The sequence below is a fragment of the Delphinus delphis genome, chromosome 6 (assembly GCF_949987515.2).
Source record: "Delphinus delphis chromosome 6, mDelDel1.2, whole genome shotgun sequence".
In the NCBI taxonomy this organism is placed as follows: Eukaryota; Metazoa; Chordata; class Mammalia; order Artiodactyla; family Delphinidae; genus Delphinus; species Delphinus delphis.
In genome coordinates, this window is record NC_082688.1 from 49,073,868 (window position 1) to 49,091,083 (window position 17,216).

At 43.0% G+C, this 17,216-nt stretch overlaps 1 protein-coding gene across 1 annotated transcript in view; it reads right to left on the reverse strand.

Annotated features, from left to right (window-relative positions):
* MAMDC2 (MAM domain containing 2) overlaps nt 1-17,216 on the reverse strand; it is a 186,047-nt gene that overhangs the window by 50,573 nt on the left and 118,258 nt on the right. The window contains exons 9-11 of the mRNA XM_060013422.1: nt 14,138-14,231; nt 8,017-8,160; nt 4,687-4,952 (exon numbers count right to left, since the gene is read on the reverse strand). Of these exons, the coding sequence (XP_059869405.1) occupies nt 4,687-4,952; nt 8,017-8,160; nt 14,138-14,231 (504 nt within the window). The remainder of the gene's footprint in view (nt 1-4,686; nt 4,953-8,016; nt 8,161-14,137; nt 14,232-17,216) is intronic.

Here is a 17,216-nt window from a genome sequence, read left to right on the forward strand (position 1 = left end):
AAAGCAGTTACAGACTGGGTGGTCAGGGAAGTTCCTTTCTAAGAGGAGACATTTGACTGGGACAGTAGAATGGGAACCGGGCTTGACGTAGGATAGATGGGGGCAGGGCATCGCAGGCAGAGGGGATGGCAAGTGCAATGGCCCTGGTGAAGGAAAGGCCTTGGGACTCAGGGGACAGAGAGAAGGCCGGTGGGACTATGAGGACTGTGTGACTATGTGATCATGGGCGGAGTGAAGGGAGATGAAGTCGGTGAAGGAGGCGGGGACCAGATCGTGCATGGCCTCATAAGCCCCAGGAGGGAATGGAGCTTTATTCTAAAGACCATAGGACAGTTTCATGCGGGAGAGTGGCCTGATCCTATTTCTGTTTCAAGATGATGATTCTGGTGGCTGCATGAGAGCGTAGAGAGAGCAAGGTGGAAGCAGAAAAACCAGATAGAAAGATACGAAGCAGTTTAGGTGGCTGGGGAGACACAAGTGGGCATATTTGAGATGTAGTTTTGAGGTATAACTGTTAAGGATTTTGTCTGGAATTTGAGGGACAGTGGCAATGCGACAGCAAGAATAGGACTATTTTAACTTTTTGAAACTTCAGTTTCTTCAACTGTAAACTTATAAACATGCAGCATGGTGAGTATAGTTAACAACACTGTACTGTGTATTTGAAAGTTGCTCAGGGAGTAGATCTTAAAAGTGCTCATCACAAGAAACAAAATTTGTAACTGTGTGAGGTGACAGAAGTAAAGTAAACATTGCGGTGATCATTTCACGGTATATACATATGCCAAATCATTATGTTGTACATCTCAAACTAATATAGTGTTATATGTCAATTATACCTCAATTAAGGAAAGAAACTAAGATTGCAAAGCCATTTCAGTAGTAGAGTGGAGATTTGAAGCCAGAGAGACTCCTGTCTCATTATCCCTAATCGCTGTGCTATCCCGTCTCCAAGACGACGCAGGAGAGGCCTAGGAGGCCCAGGGCACCCTAACCTATTCTGGGCAGTGAGCCAGAGGAGGGGTGTCTGTGGAAAGGACATTCAGCGGTGACTGAATTAACAAGAGTCTAGGCAGAGGAGATGTGTGCAAGGGCTCAAAGTGGGAGAGGGCAGCATGTTCCAGGAACTGAGTGCAATGGGATTAGAATGCAGGGAGAAGCGGCCAAGCTGGGGAGGGGATCGTGTCAGAGCATGAGAGCCTTTTCCCTCAGAGCAACGGGAAGCCAGGGGGTCACTGCATGGGAGGCTTCCTCATCATCACTCTGCCTCTGGGCAGAGCGCAGATCGGAGGTGGCAGGCATGGACTGCACGTGGGGTTGGCTCTTAATTTCAATTTTCAGAATCGGCTTAGAGAGCAACAGTTCTCATCTGAGGATTGCACGCACCTCTGGGGCCGTGTGGAAATAATTTGGGTTGTTGCTGTCACTGCAGATGTCAAAATCCCAACCGTGTGAGGCATGGCCCCTCACAAAGGCAGAACTGTCCTCTTCTAAATGCCAAGGGGGCCCATACTGGGAAATCCTGCCATTGGCAAGGCACTGAAGGCTTCACTGGAGGAATATAAGTGTTTTCAGCCATGACCGTGTAAAAGCAATTGTACAGCTGAGAGAACTGAGGGGTGAAGCGGGCAAGCAAGGTGAGGGGAAATAGAGGGGTGAAAATGCACTCACTGCACATAGTGGGATGTCAAGGGACACTACCTAAAGTTTATGGAACCAAAAATAGATGGCTAGGTGTATTAAAGTTACAAAGGGAACCAAGAGAAAAGTTAAAAATATAACTAAAAATTGTGAGGAGGAGAGAGAAAACAAAAGGAAATAGCGTAAATAAGCTAAATTTCTTGTCTTTCATAGCAGGGAGTCAGCAGATACTGCTAAGGTTAATGAAGCAAGCAATGAGGTGGAAATAGAATATTTAGAAGTATAGAGGAAGGTGTCAGAAAATCAGGAAAAACTCTTTAGAAAAAGAAGTAGAAGTGGAGTTTGAGTTCAGGGGTGCTTAAGGGAAACTCTGGCTTCTCATCTTGTCCCTTCTCTGAGATACTGTTTGTATGTTTGTTTCCACCTGTATGTGTTCCATAAGTCAGTGAACTTTAGTTTCCTGCCTTACTCAATGCTGCCTCTATGGATGTTAGATGGTTCTCTCACTCTCTGTGCTGGTTCTGTTTAGAAGGGACCCGCCAAAAACTACTGGCCACCTTCAGATACGTGTCCAGAGTTTCCTGGCATTGAACTGTACCTACCATCTCCTCACCTGCACTGGGGCCAAATCCCTGAATAGGCTATAAGAACTTCTCTGTCCCCACTGGGTCTAGATCCAGTTTTCCTGAAGTGGCTGGGGAGGGTCTCTGTGGTCGCTGGGAGGGCTGGAAGTCAGCCAAAGAAGAAAGGGCAAATTCTCTGGGGCACCCTTATTTGCTGAGGGGCTTGCTCCCATTCCATGGAAGTCAGGTAAGAGCAGAGACTCACTCTGACGAGCCGGAAGATTACTAACACCCATGTTTTGTGAGTAGCGGATGGGGGGAGGGTTGGAGGCAGAGAGGGAGGGCTAAGCGTTGGGGAGAAGGGAGGAGTGGAGTGAGGCATGAGCAGGAGTTAGAATCCAGCATGGCCTGAACGTTAACCCTCCGAACACCAGCTCAGCTGGGCCTCTATTAATCACTGTTTTTTATATGTCCAATTGGTAGAACTACTCCTCTACTTTTCTATATAGCCCTTCTGTGAGACAGTGAGATTGTACTGTTGGTAGTTATTTTACGTATCTGTAGCTTAATGTTCTATCATCTGTGATCTCATTCTCAGAAGTAGGATCTGAGCCTCTTTCATCTTTATATGCCCTGCACTGAGCATATACCTAATAAATTATGGTTGAATTAAGGAATAAATAAATGAATAAAGTCAAATAAATGAATAAAATGTTTATTATGTTCTTCTTTTTTTAAAACGTTAGCAACAGAGGGTGTGGAGTACAACAAAGATTCTCTTATTTTCTGGTGCATCCCTGATTATGTGGGTCTGGTGCATGTTTGCTCTGTGTGTGTGTGTGTTGCCATAACTACTTGAGAGAGTTAAATAAATGGTAATGGGGAAAGAATGTAAGCCTTTGGGATCCCTAAGAGGTGCAGGGAAGGACTAAGAGCTCAAAGAGGAAATGCAAAAATGCTGCAAATGTGAGATGACATTTATAGAAAGATAGTCTCATTCAGGAAATGTTTGGAACTGGCTAGGAAATAGGCTTAAAAAACATAAGCCTAGGCTAGGAGTTGGAACTTGGCAACAGAAACATCAATTTGTTTCCTCTGTTGCTCAGGGGGATGAGCCAAATAGCTCAGTTTAGTCAGGTGACCAAAATATGATGGGATTAAGAAGAGGATGCCTACAACAACCTATTTAGTCAGCATGAAAACAATACCATCAGTGCTTATAAGATTGTGATAAAACTTGTGTGCTTATATTCTGCTACAGGTATCACAAATTGGTTTGACCCTTTTAGAAATCAGTAAGTCAAGGAGGCTGCCATGTCATTATAATCATAATTTCTTCTTGCCTAGCAATGAAAAAGAACTTTGTAAATATGTTCAAAGATCTTTGATTAATCATTGTAAAGATTTAATCATGCTTTGGTGGGTATTCCAATGAACTAAGAGTAACCAAGCAACATTATGATGGGAATGGTGTACAAAATTTAACAGGAAGTTATAGACAAAGCTATGGTTCTGTCCAGATGGTTATAGCTAAGAGAAGTTTGGGCCATTAATGTTTATGAAGAAGGTTCTACAGCTCTGCTAGGCATGTATCTTCCCCTGGGGAGCCTGGACTTTGGGTAATTCCTAGTTAATGAACATGAGCAACTGACCCATCCATTCTTCAGCGATATCTATTGAGCTCCCATTGTGTGAGGCATCTGTTTGTAGGAAGGGACCTTCTTTTAGCTTCTTTTTTGCACAGAGGGTACATGAGAGAGATCTTCTGACCAACTGACAGATGAAACAAAATGGATTTTCCCATTCTAATTTCATCTGGGTTAGTTGACAGAATTTATTGCACCTGTAAAGCTTAAGTTTAAGTTTATGAGTTGTAAAATTCAGGAGATCACAGTTTTCTTTTGTATTTTCCCCGCAATGAAGATCTCTATTTTCTTATTGCTATCAAATACTCTGCTGATGGTTCCATTATTTAAATTCTCTCTGTCTGCGTTGGCTCTCATATTTTACTGAGTTTCCCCATCCTGTGTTCAGCTAGAGGTTTAGGTTGTTGACCTTAAAGCCTCAATGTAGAACCAGGCTCACTGATTTCACATTTTGAAAGTACTAGCATATGTGTGTGTGTGTGTGTGTGTGTGTGTACGCGCGCGTGTGCGTGTGCATGCGTGTGTGTGTGTGAATTGTGGCTTCGAACTAAAGTATAGCTGTTGAACTTGGATTATTCACATATTCTCTGTCTTTGGACTATCCTCAAGGAATCTACGGACTAAACAAGCAAACTCCCTAGGTGACCATGACTCTGAGAGACAGAAAACTGAAAAGAACTGAAGGATATAACTCGCGCATGGCTGTGGATAGGGTGTGGGAGTGGGGATCTCAGCTTGAACAGAAGAAAAACAATGCATCACCAGCTGAAAATAATTAAACAGAAATTCACTAACCCAGTTTAGCAACTGAAAATTGCAGAAAGGTTCTACTGTACCTTGGTAGGCATGGGCTTCTTAAAGGTGATTTCAGCTTGCATCCAAACGCCCCTTGGGGACTCCAGCACAGACCAGATCTTGTCTTGAACCATGTGGTTCTCTTCAAAGATATAAACTGCTAGGGTGTCACTCATTTTTAAAAACCCATAGATGGCATAGTAAAAACGCAAACAGTACTGCAAGTTTCCTGGCAGGGAGGGACCGTAGAGCCTTCCAATGTAGCCAGGCTGAGACGTAAACTTTGTGTTGGCCATCAAGAAATACCCTGCAAATAGGACAAAACATTCAGTGCATCAGCAATGAGAAACCTAAATAATTCAGCCCAGATTATCAAGTGGGAAAATTTGGTTCAAGCAGTGGAGTTTGCCAACAGAGACTATTTCTACAGGCTTTAAATGATAGAAAGCATTTAAAATATTGAAAATATCTGTGTGATTCTATTGCTAATAAACCTTCTTCATTTTTTTTTTTTTTTTTTTTTTTTTTTTGCTGTACGCGGGCCTCTCACTGTTGTGGCCTCTCCCATTGTGGAGCACAGGCTCCGGATATGCAGGCTCAGCGGCCATGGCTCACAGGCCCAGCCGCTCCGCGGCATGTGGGATCTTCCCGGACCGGGGCACGAACCCGTGTCCCCTGCATCGGCAGGTGGACTCTCAACCACTGTGCCACCAGGGAAGCCCAAACCTTCTCCATTTTTAAGTAAACCTGTACAGATTCCCTGTACACTGCATATGTCCAGATTCTAGTCATCAATCAGGATTTATATTTCTTTTTTTTGGCCATGTCGTGGCTTGCAGGATCTTAGTTCCCTGACCAGAGATCGAACCCCAGCCCTCAGCAGTAAAAACATGGAACCCTAACCACTGGACCGCCAGGGAATTCCTAGGATTTACACTTTTCATGAAACAAAAAGGATGAAATCATCCCAAGATGATGTGGGGTTCCCCACTTTTTGGACAACCAACTGACAACTAGACTGAGTAGTACTGAGTCATAGAGAACACAAGGCCCAGAGCAGATTTTCCGTCTTACCCCTGCAGTGACCAGTGGAGGGGGAGAGGTTACAGGGCCTGGCAGTCCTTGGGGGGGTGATGGGTGGAGGGTGGTTTGTGTATCTGGGCAGAGCTTACTCTCTTGTTCATATGTTAAGCCTGCTCCGAAAAAGCAGGTTTTAAATCAGATAGACCCTCCCAGGTGCTGAAGATCTGATCTTCCCCAATTTCTCCTAAATAACATGAAAAAATAAGATCAAGACCCTCCCCTCCCACATGCTCCACCAACCCCATGGTAAACTTAAAACAGTTTACCATGTTAAATTATGTGTCCTATAAAGCTGGGGCAGAAAGAAAAAGAATAATACCTTACTCTTTTTCCTTTCCCGTTTTTGATCCTCCTTCATCAGTTTTCTTTTGGGTGCCTCATTCTTTGCTATACAGTTTAGTTTTATTTAATCCGGCAAAAGATTCTTTGGTTATTTCATGAGTTGTGTTATGGACTGAATTATGTCCCCCAAAATTCATATGTTAAAGCTCTAACCCCCAATGTGACTGTATTTGGAGACGGGGCCTTTAAGGAGGCAATTAAGGTTAAATGAGGTGACAAGGGTGAAGCTTTAACTCCCATGTGACTGGTGTCATAAGAAGAAGAGACAGCAGAGATCTCTCTCTTTCTCTCTCTCTCTCCATGTGTACACACATAGGAAAGGCCATGTGAAGACACGATGAGAAGGCACTTTGGAAAAGGCAGGAAGAGAGATCTCACCAGAAACCAACACCAATGATGCCTTGATTTGGGGACTTCTAGCCTCCAGAACTGTGAGAAAATAAATTTCTGTTGTTTAAGTCCGCCAGTCTATGGTATTTGTTATGGCAGCTCAAGCAGACTAACACAGGTGGCCAAAACAACAGCCAGAGCAATCTTTTTTTAAACCTAAATTTAATCCCTCTCTTCTCTACTTAGACTCTTTCAATGGCTTCTCATTTCCTTTGTAGTAAAATTCCAGTTGCTTACTCTGGCCTGCCAGGCCCAAGATCTTCCTCTCTACCTTCATTTTCCTTCACTCTCCTCCCCACAGTGCAGCCACTCTAATCTTCTAATTCCTGGGAGTATCCAGTTCTTTCCAAACTCAAAGGCCTCACAGATGCTGATTCCTCTGCCTGGGCTGCTCCTGCTTCCACACATAAAAGCCACAAAGATAAACTCCCCACCCAAAATGTGGTTCCTTATTCTCTCTCAGAGGTCACTCTTCGTGTCTCTCAGCACACTCCACAACTGGTAATCTTGAGTCTATTTGCGTATATGTTTGTTTAGGGTTTCTCTTGCCCATTGAAATGACGGTTAGCCAGCAAGGGTGGGATACATACCTGATTTGTTCACTATTGTATCCCCCAGGGGTTAGGCTGGCCAGGGTCAGAATAGGTTTTTATTCTGTAATTCTACAAGTTAGCCAACCCCTAAGCAAAGAATACAAAATTACAAGTATGAAATTGCAAGGGCCCCTCGAAAGTGAGGGGCCCTGAAACAAGCTTCATCAGCTTTCTGGTAAGTCACCCCCGTGCCCAGTATATAAATAATTGTTGAATAAATGAATTAGACACTAACCCCTTGAGAATAAGCTCTTTCCACCAGTCTCTACTGGAGTGGGCTTCACAAGGGCTCCCTTTAATGAGACAGGTAATCCTTACATAAGGGGAGCTCAAACTGATTTCTAAGAGTTCCTTGTAGGTCCATCCAAAATTGTCTAACAGCTGTGATAGCTTTCATGCCCCACTATATATTATTTATTGCAATAAAACACACATAACATAAAATTTACCATTTTAACCATTTAAAGCATACAATTCAGTGGCATTTAGTACTTTCACAATGCTGCACAGCCACCACTATCTACTTCCAGAATATTTTCATCACCTCAAAGGGAAACGCTATACCCATTAAACAGTCACTTCCCATCCCCCTCCCCAGCTCCTGGCAACCACTAATCTGCTTTCTGTTTCTATGGCTTTGCCTCTTCTGGATGTTTCATATAATTGGAATCTAATAGCTTTTTAAAGGTACTTCTCCATCTAAAGTGAAGAGCAAGATAATTTCCAAAGGTTTGACTATTTAATAAACTGGTAAATACTCCTGCTAGCACAGCAGCTTGAATTCCAGTTTTGAAAAATGGCCAGACACAAGGTTACCTATTGTCTTTGCTTCTTCACAGCTGCTCCCACACTCACCTCCCTTTTTCAAGCTGGTGTCCTGGTGAGAACGGCTGGCGAATGGAGACGAATACTACCCGCTCCCAACCCCCAACATGACATCCCACACAACAGACTCTGATTTACCTAAGCCTGAAGTGTGGTCTCCCGCCCGATGCATGTTTGGTTTTACTTTCACTCGGGTCCAGCCTGGACCTTCTTTGTCTTGGTAAAAGTTGCAGAGATCTTCCTCAAAATTGCAGCTTGCTTCTACGGCACTAAAAGGACGCTCTGAGCAAAGGAGAATCAAAGTTAAAGTGAGCCAAACCCAAGGATCTCAAAGGACTACATTAACTGATTGACAAATATGTAGACATTTGTACCAGGGGAGCTCAGAGAAGTAACACACAACAAAAATATTTTTACCCTAGTGGCATGCTGACAGGTTAGCATCAAATCCACATTTCAGCATGACAGTAAAATTGTTCTTTTCCTCCCTAAAGGGATGGAAAGAAGGAGCTCTGTTCACATTCTCTACAAAAATGAAGTACCAGACTTCAAAAGAAATTTCCTTTCTTGATTAAAGACTGAAAGCATTTATTCACATACTTCTTCACAATTTAAAATTCATTAATACAAAATTAAAAATAAAGAGAAAAAGTAAGGATTTTATAGAATTCTTAATTTTTTTCTGACAGATATTTCAGAAATAATATTTTCTAGAAATAGTTTTCCTTTGTTGATCAATCTCTGTCAGAAGCACAGCCACTGTCTATTTATAATTGACATTAGTAGTAAGATCTGATCTGCTGGAAGAGGATCATTACTCAGTATAAATCACACTGCTCAAACAGTCACACCAATTCTGTCACCCGTTCTGATACTATTTTGGCTTTTGCTGAGTTCTGGTGTCACTTACTCTGGTCTATAAACATCACCTCATCCCAGATTGCCTGGAGGAAAGGGAACATAAAAGATTTCTGCTCTTTCAAGAATGATGTGGTCCTAGCAACAAGTAACTGTAAACCTCACTGTTCAGATTGCCCTCTGTGTCCAGAGGAGACGTGACTGCAGCGGTTTGGGACACATTCAGTGCAGCCAAGTGTTATCTTGTTCTGCACACTGACATACACTGGTCTAACCTTTTAGGGCCAGAGACAGCACTATTTTGAATAAGCAGAAAATCACTTCTAGAGAAACATTTGAGTTCTAGGTGCAGAGATGTGATGAAACAAAAAGCTGTTTAGGGACAGAGACTCAATTTGTTAATTTTCAAAGTAAGAAAACATTCCAGTGGGCTGAGGAGCTGGCCTGGATAAAGGGGATGAGAGACACATGACAACCAAATGCTACAAGGGGTCCAAGATTCCATCTTGGTCCAGAAAAACAAATACCTATAGAAGACTTTATTGGCGCAATTGGTGAAATTAGTATATGGACTATAGGTTAATTGATAATATTGTATCAGTGTTAAGTTTCCTGAACTTTATAATTATTCCATAGCATGTTGGAGGATGTCTTTGGTTTTAGAAAATACCCACTGACGTATTTAGTGGTGAAAGGACATAATATCTGCAACCTACCCTTTTTGTTTTTACTTTTTTTTTTTTTTTTTGCGGTACGCGGGCCTCTCACTGCTTTGGCCTCTCCCGCTGTGGAGCACAGGCTCCGGATGAGCAGGCTCAGCGGCCATGGCTCACGGGCCCAGCCGCTCCGCGGCATGTGGGATCTTCCCGGACAGGGGCACAAACCCACATCCCCAGGATCGGCAGGCGGACTCTCAACCACTGCGCCACCAGGGAAGCCCTGCAACCTACTCTTAAATGGTTGATAAAACAAACGTGGCAAAATGTTAAACGTTTGGAGGTCTGGGTAGAGAGTATACGGGAGTTTTTTAACATATTCTTGCAAATTCTGTCTGAGTTTAAAATGATACTGAAGAGTTTTAAAATGCTAAATTAAAAAGAAAAGTGACTAGCACCACGTTACAAAGAGAGAACAGAAAGAAAATGCTCCTATAGCAAGTGTACAAGGAGAGGACCCTGATGAGCCAGATAGGAAAGGAAGAGAATTCTCAGTGCTCTGAGACTGGTGGGTTAACCCACACACTGCTCTGTCTGACTCTGTCAGCATCATGGTAACTCTTTAAGGTGCGAAGATAAAGTCATGAAGGTATTCATTTGAAAATGAATATAACGTCATACAAACAAGGATCCTTTGACATCCCCCCGTGGAGATCTGAGCCCATGGGAAACCCCACTATGGTCTCCGGTCTTGGTCACCCCTCTGCCACCTGGTAATGAAAAAGCAGATGGGAATTCAGATCTACAGCTGGCCATCCAGCTCAGAAAATGGTGTGGCACTCCCAAAAGCCATGCATAAAGAGAACGGAAGGTCAGTGAAATTATTCATCAGGAATACATCCTAAGGCATATACACCTGGGCATCCACAAGAGAACCATAACCCATTTCCTAGGTGTGTGGGAGGGGGTGAGAGGTGGTATTAAAGCTTGAAAGTAAGCAAGCCTCTGTTGTCTCCATAGTGACAAGCTGAGTCACACAGAGAAGATTTTTCTGAGGATGCAATTATATTATTTTGCTAAACACTTAGTCTGAGCAATGGATTTTTCTGGGGTCCTAAGAAGGTCTGATAAAAAGAAAACCTCAAAAGCATAACTCAAAGCCTAAATCTTTTTCACCCAGAATGCTGCTTCTAGCGTGAGATAGTATCTAATTACTGAAGATGAGGCCAGAGGGCCTATGTGTGACCTAAAATGAGCTCCCCAAAGATCTGGGGTGAATGAAGAGCCTTTGCTTCAGGCTTGTTTCAGAAGCATGAGCCAAGTGGCAATCACAATTGTATTTGGGGAGTGTTAATGACATATTTGAAGCATAGGGAGGAATCAGAGGCAACTGGAAGTCGCTGAGCATCAGCTGATCATCCCCGCCCCATCCAAAAAATGAAATAAAGTCTCTCTGAGCATCATAATGTACGATTTAGTTAATTACTTGATTTCTGACATTTGAACTTTTTAGAATCAGGAGGCTCTGAAGGTATACTACTCAGGTAGAGGGTGTTGCGGTTTGAGAAGAATGGTTAGGAGTATTTCTCATCTTTTCCTCTGCTTCATAGAGTTCATGGAGATGGACTCAGTATCAGTCCTCGAGATCTAAGAGGCTTATCAGCCCCTGTAGTGCTAGAGAGACTTTGGGCGTGGTGCTCTTTAGGCTGCTAAACTTGCACAGTAGTTCTTATTTTAGCACAAGCCAGTCCAAAAGCAAGCTGGGACAGCTCAAGGCTGGCGAGGGAAGAGAGTGAGTGGGAACTACCACCAGACTGAGGAATCATGATGGAGTAGACTGGGCCACTGATCAGGCTGTGGAGATCTTTGAGGGCCTCTGAGCTAAGGAAGACTGTCACACCTTCGGCTGTAACCTACACAACAACTGGAGCCAGGTTTCCAATTAGACAAGAGGTCTGGGCAGTGTGTTGTTGATGAATGGTCAATATTGGGACTTAGGCCCAGGTAGACATCCTTTCAGATGTATATCCATGAGTGTCAGGATCCTCCCAGACCCTGGCCTGGGTGTGGGGCGAACCCAAGCCCAGAGAGGAAGTTAGGTCTGCATATGGCACAGGCTGGAGCGCTCAGTGTGGGAGTTGGGCATTAAGGCAGGATTCCTAGAAGTGAATGGAATCAGCTGTTAGGCATTCAAGGACTTACAGACTAAGAGGAGAGCTTATCCCTATGATCTAGATTCTAGGCTAAATGTGGCGGTAGATGGGGAGTTTGTGGGTGGAAAAGGCTTGGAAAGGGAAGTGTGGTAACTCAAGTTGCGGGGATGGGGTAAGGTCTCACTGTCCTCTGGAAGCATCCTGGGGGACTATTTGGGGCGGGGGTGTTGGCGCGGTAGCAAGCCACTGGTGCTTAATACCTGCTACTCTGAGATAGGTCTCAGGTCTGGGAAACTGGATTAACTCTAAGAGCAACCAGATGGTGGGAACAAGATGCTTCATATGTTGAAATAATTCCTGTCTCAGCTTACTAGGGAGATGAGGGAAGAAACCACCAGATCCATCTGGGAAAAGCAGAGACAACAAGTCTGAAGCTAACCAAGATAAAGAAAAAAATGTTGGCACCTGTTTCGAAACAGAAGGCCATAAACTATTTGTGAAATGCAAGAGGAAGTATGAAAACCAGAGGGTTCAGCTTCTAAGACTCAGAATCTGGCCCACAGCTGCTTAATGAAGGGCATAAAGCAGGCTCCAGCTTACACATTCATCAAAGCAGTGCCCTTTGCTGGTTCTCTTTGGTTTCAATCTGACCCCCTGTTCTCTAGGGGAATGGATGGGAATATTTTGAAAATTAAGTAAATATTAGGTCTAATGACTAAGCATTTTCTGTGTGCCATACTCTGCTAAGGCTGTCACAGACACTATTAACTCATCATTCACCCCGACACCTCTATGAAACAGATTCTTCCATCCCTGTCCCATAAAGGTGAAAACAGAGTCTCAGAGAGGTTAATTAACAAAGGTTACACAGCTTGTAAATGGCAGAGTAGGGATGTGAGTCCAAAAGGCTGGCTCTCAAGCATAACACTTTGATCATGTAATTAAACCATTTTGAAGCAAAGTTGGTATGTTGGGAAGTTCTGAAGACCAATACAGGACCTTGGTTAACTTCATATAAGAATGTGAATCCTCGGTGGTCCTTACGGAGGGAGGGTCTGGGCTGGATTTTACAGACTGAAGGGTCACCAACTCTCTTAATAAGCGGTCCTTATTTTGCTGGAATCTTTCTTTTCTTTTCACCAGTCAGTGGGAAAGAGCTCACATATATTCTATATATTTTTAAAGGGGAGAACGTTTCTAAACATTCCTTCTAAGGTGGCCTAGTAGATTCTATCACCTTCCAGCTGCCGCTTCACCCCACCTGCTACCCAGTAGAGACGCTGAATAAATACCTCTTCTCCCATATGTATAACTTGGAAATATAGAAAAAAGTTCAGTGTAAGTGCCCAGTGACTGAGAAGACGAACTTTCTGAAAGTAATCACAAAGATGTTGTAAAACTACTATTAACATCACTGAAATATTAACTGATGGAATTAGGGAGTAATCAGATTTAGAGAAGTAAAACAATTTTGCTTTCTGTGTTCTGTCAAATTTAGAGACTCTTTTAATTTTTGATTATAGCTGGATTAAAGCATTTTAATGAAAAAATATAAGTATGTAAATCCAGTCTGGTTCTATCTGTTTCACTAGTTTTTTTAAAAAAAATTAGTCAAAAATAATATTTGGTTTTAGCTAATTAGCAAGTTTCTCTGTAATTTGAGGGTAACAGTTTAGCTTGAGTAGAAAACATTCTTTCTCAGTTCCCTTGCCTATAGAATATATATTTGAAACCATATTAGAGACTAACTCTACCTTAAGTGAAAGTTGGACTACCAAGGCCAAGTTCAAAAATTTACTTCCCACACTCCAAAACCCAGAATGAGGGCTCCTTAATAAGTCGGATGACCACAGTGTCTCCCTGGGGCCTCTTAAGGAAACAAATTCACTAAAAGTTAAGGTCGACTGCATGTATCTGGGTTATCGTTAATATAGTGTCACCCTTCTTATTCTAAAACATTTGTTTTCTAATTCACTTTGAATCAATTTGTTTCCCTAATTTCCCAGAAAGTAAAAATTTCCTCTTTTTCCCAAACACCAAGTTTATGGAAACAAAATTGGCCATGATAAAATAATGTGAGGGTTCACTTAGAGAGATTAAATTGAGTATATATTCTGAGACCAAAAGCCATCATAGAAATGTATACCAAATACTAACATCTTTAAACAGGAGGACATTTAAAAATTAGATTCATAAAATTAGTTTTTTATAAGTTTTTATAATTCTACTCAGTAGATTTTGAGAGTTTTTTCCACCTACTCAGCCACCTGTCTATGGACCCAAGATACCCTTTAAAGAGAAAGATGGAGTGGGAGTGAGTTAGCATTATTTAATTTTAATTTCTTAGTAGGTAGAGAAGATAGAAGCTTCTTAACCCATGACAATTGACCTCTGGTATCAGAAAAATTAAATTCACTCTGTGAGAGAAAAAAAGAGTAATATGCCAGAAAAATGACTATTCGGTTAAATAATTTGTAAGGATAAGAGGAAAAGGTAGGGAAATTAGAAGGAATTAAAGCAAGTCTTGACCACAGGCATCTGTTGAGAAAGGAAAATTCCAGATGTGAGGAAGAAGGAAAAGAGAATGCTTACCTGTCTGATTCTGGCAGGGAACAGGAGAGAAAGAAATATCATCCAGGGCAACATACCCTCCTTTGGGACCATTGAAGGCAACTTCAAAAATAACCTGCAGAGGAGAATGACAATATTGCTACATGTTTATATTTTCTTTTAGGCTTAAGTGCTTGTAACTATGATTTAAAATGGTGTGTCAATCCAGCCAGGTGTATAGGCATTTGGGCAGCTCCCTCCTTAACTCACAGTTTTCTTTTGGGGAGAGTGAATACTAAGCCCTAAATTGCATTTTATTGGTGGACTCCACCCCCCGCCCCATCCTGCCCCTTGAGTGTCAAAGTACCTATATCACTTTCTGATAGAACTACAGAATTGACAATTTGCATTATGAACTTCAATTAAAGAAACAACAGCCTGCTTGCAGAAGGCAGGCTAATTTTGCTGCTGCCCTTCACAGAGACCTAGGCCCCTCCAAGGTCCTTTCCCTTTTTCATACATAAAATTCCATGTCCAGGGCTTCCCTGGTGGCGCAGTGGTTGAGAGTCCGCCTGCCGATGCAGGGGACACGGGTTCATGCTCCGGTCTGGGAAGATCCCACATGCCGCGGAGCGGCTGGGCCCATGAGCCATGGCCGCTGAGCCTGTGCGTCTGGAGCCTGTGCTCCGCAATGGGAGAGGCCACAACAGTGAGAGGCCCGTGTACCAAAAAAAAAAAAATCAAGTACTTAAAATTCCATGTCCATCTGGACAAAGATGCAGAGATGATTTCCTGATGCCTAAGTCAGAATCAGGCCCAGAAATCCTATGTACGGATATTAGGATTTCAGCATATCCTGGCATGCTCAAATGGTTAAAGAGAACACGGGGTTGTTAATGAGTTCAGCTCCCTTTAGTTATACTCTCTTCTCTGCCACCAACTGTAACTTTGAGGTCAGTGGACGACTTTCTGCTTGTGACCATGGGGATCAGGTGTGGTGAGCCCAGCGCTCACCTGTGTTGGGAAAACTACCCCAGTGTGCAGTCTACTCTGCTGAATTGATAACATGAGAAGATACAGTGTTGAGCAGGGGTGGAAACTCAAGTGCCTACCCGGGCCAGGCAGGTAAATGTGTCACATGGGTTTGGTCTGATGCAGCAGGAAAGGGTGTGAAATGGGGAGCAAGTCTCATCTAAAGGGGGCAACTGGTACCCAGCTTCGTCAATTGCTGACGTGTGGGAATTTAGGACTAACATGCCTGGATTTACCAAACTGTCAAGAGGACCTGGATCTCTAGATTTTTATTTGAAATCTTTGGACTTTTCAATGTTAGCAATTAATTCAAAAACGAAAACAAACATGCAAAACAAAAACAAAGAAACAAACATATACCACTACAGCAGCTAGGCAAGTCATCATAGGCTAGATTTGACCCATAGGCGTCTAGTCTTCAACCTCTTCTAAATAGAATGGTGTCTTGACAGCAGATAGACCAGAGTTCAAATCCCATTTCTGTCACTTACCTAGGTGACCTTGGGGACATAGCTAACCTTCTTGGGACCTCGCTTTTCTTAGTTATAAAATAGGCATTATAACACCTACCTTGTAGGACTGTAGATGCCATTAAATGAGATGCTGTATATACAGATCCTAGCATGGAGTCAGGTGCATAACGAGCTCTGAACTAAATCCATGCCTTTTCCTCCTGGGTGACACCCCCTCCTGAACTCACATTCATGTTTGAGGCTAGTCAGCCACTAAGTAACTCCAGCTTGTCCCTTCTCCACTCTAGGTCTCAATTTCTTAATTTTTTAAAAAAGAGTTTGGACAAGACGATCCCTTTCGGCTTAATGACTATGGTCCTTAGACACCTGGCCTCTGCAAAATCTAAGAGGGGCCCTGGAAGCTTGTCTCTGGCAATACAGGAAGGGCTGAGAACCAAGGAAACAGATGTGGACGAATGAAGAGGGGTTAATTAAGTTTACAGACTCAACACAGGTCTGTGACATCTCGTTTTCAAGGTTCCAGCTGATAAAGCCAACGACAGAATGTGATCTTACTGAACAGTAAGGGAGAATAAGAATATTTCCGATCATAATTGGCAAATCACAGCCTCTGTGCCATTATGTTCTCTCTTGTTCAGAATGAGGGTCTCAAATGTTTGTTTTCCTTTCAAAAATTCACTTGAGAATATGGGGACCTTAAATTCTCTGATTTCCACAGGATAAATTTCTTTCCCCCCCGCAATTACCAAGAGCAAATAATCCCGGCGTAATGAGTCCCGACTGCTAGGGCAAAATCACACACGTGTGACCCAAAAGGATAGGTATTGAAGTTTAGTAGTGAACTTAAGCAGTAAACAGACACTGTAACTTTTCAAGCATTGGTTAAAAAGAAAATTCAGCAAAGTCTCACTCATCTAAACGTTGCCCCGGGAGTTTACGGTTGGATGAAAGGAATTTGCGAAGACGACGCCTTCACTGTGTGTGTGACTCATTTGACTTTAATAGAAGGAAAATTTTCTGAAGCAGTATGTGTATTTCTTTTCCTCCTTGTAACCCAAACTCACAGAAAATTTTCCACTGGGCTGCAAGAGCCAATCAAGCCCTGGTTAGACTTTGGGATAGGAAATAGCACACATACTGCCACAGGCCCCTCTCCGGGGCTGTCTGGGGGAAGGAGAAGGATGGGAAGGGGAGTGGCAGGCACTGGACAGGACCCATCAGAAACTGAGACTCAAGCCCAACACTCACTGAAGCTCCACATCAGGTGAGCAGATGGTACCGCTGAAAAGCATCCAGAGGGTAATCTGCTTCTTTTGCACTCTAAACGGAACTAGGGAAGATATTGCAAAAGCGCAAAGCGAAAGCAGGAGACGTTAAAACCTGTGGGGACTAAGACTGTGCTTAGAGCTCCAGATCTGCAACCACAATGTTGCACCCACTGACTCTAGAGGTCCTAGGGGTCCCCGGACAGAGCTAACCATCTTGCTTCAAATTTAAGTCAGATTTAACGCAGGAACTTTTCTGAGTGCCCTGGCACGCACCAGCAGTGTGACCCAGAACAAAACGTCAGACTTCTTGCACTCTCCATCTCCTCCTCTTTCATCTGTCATATGGGG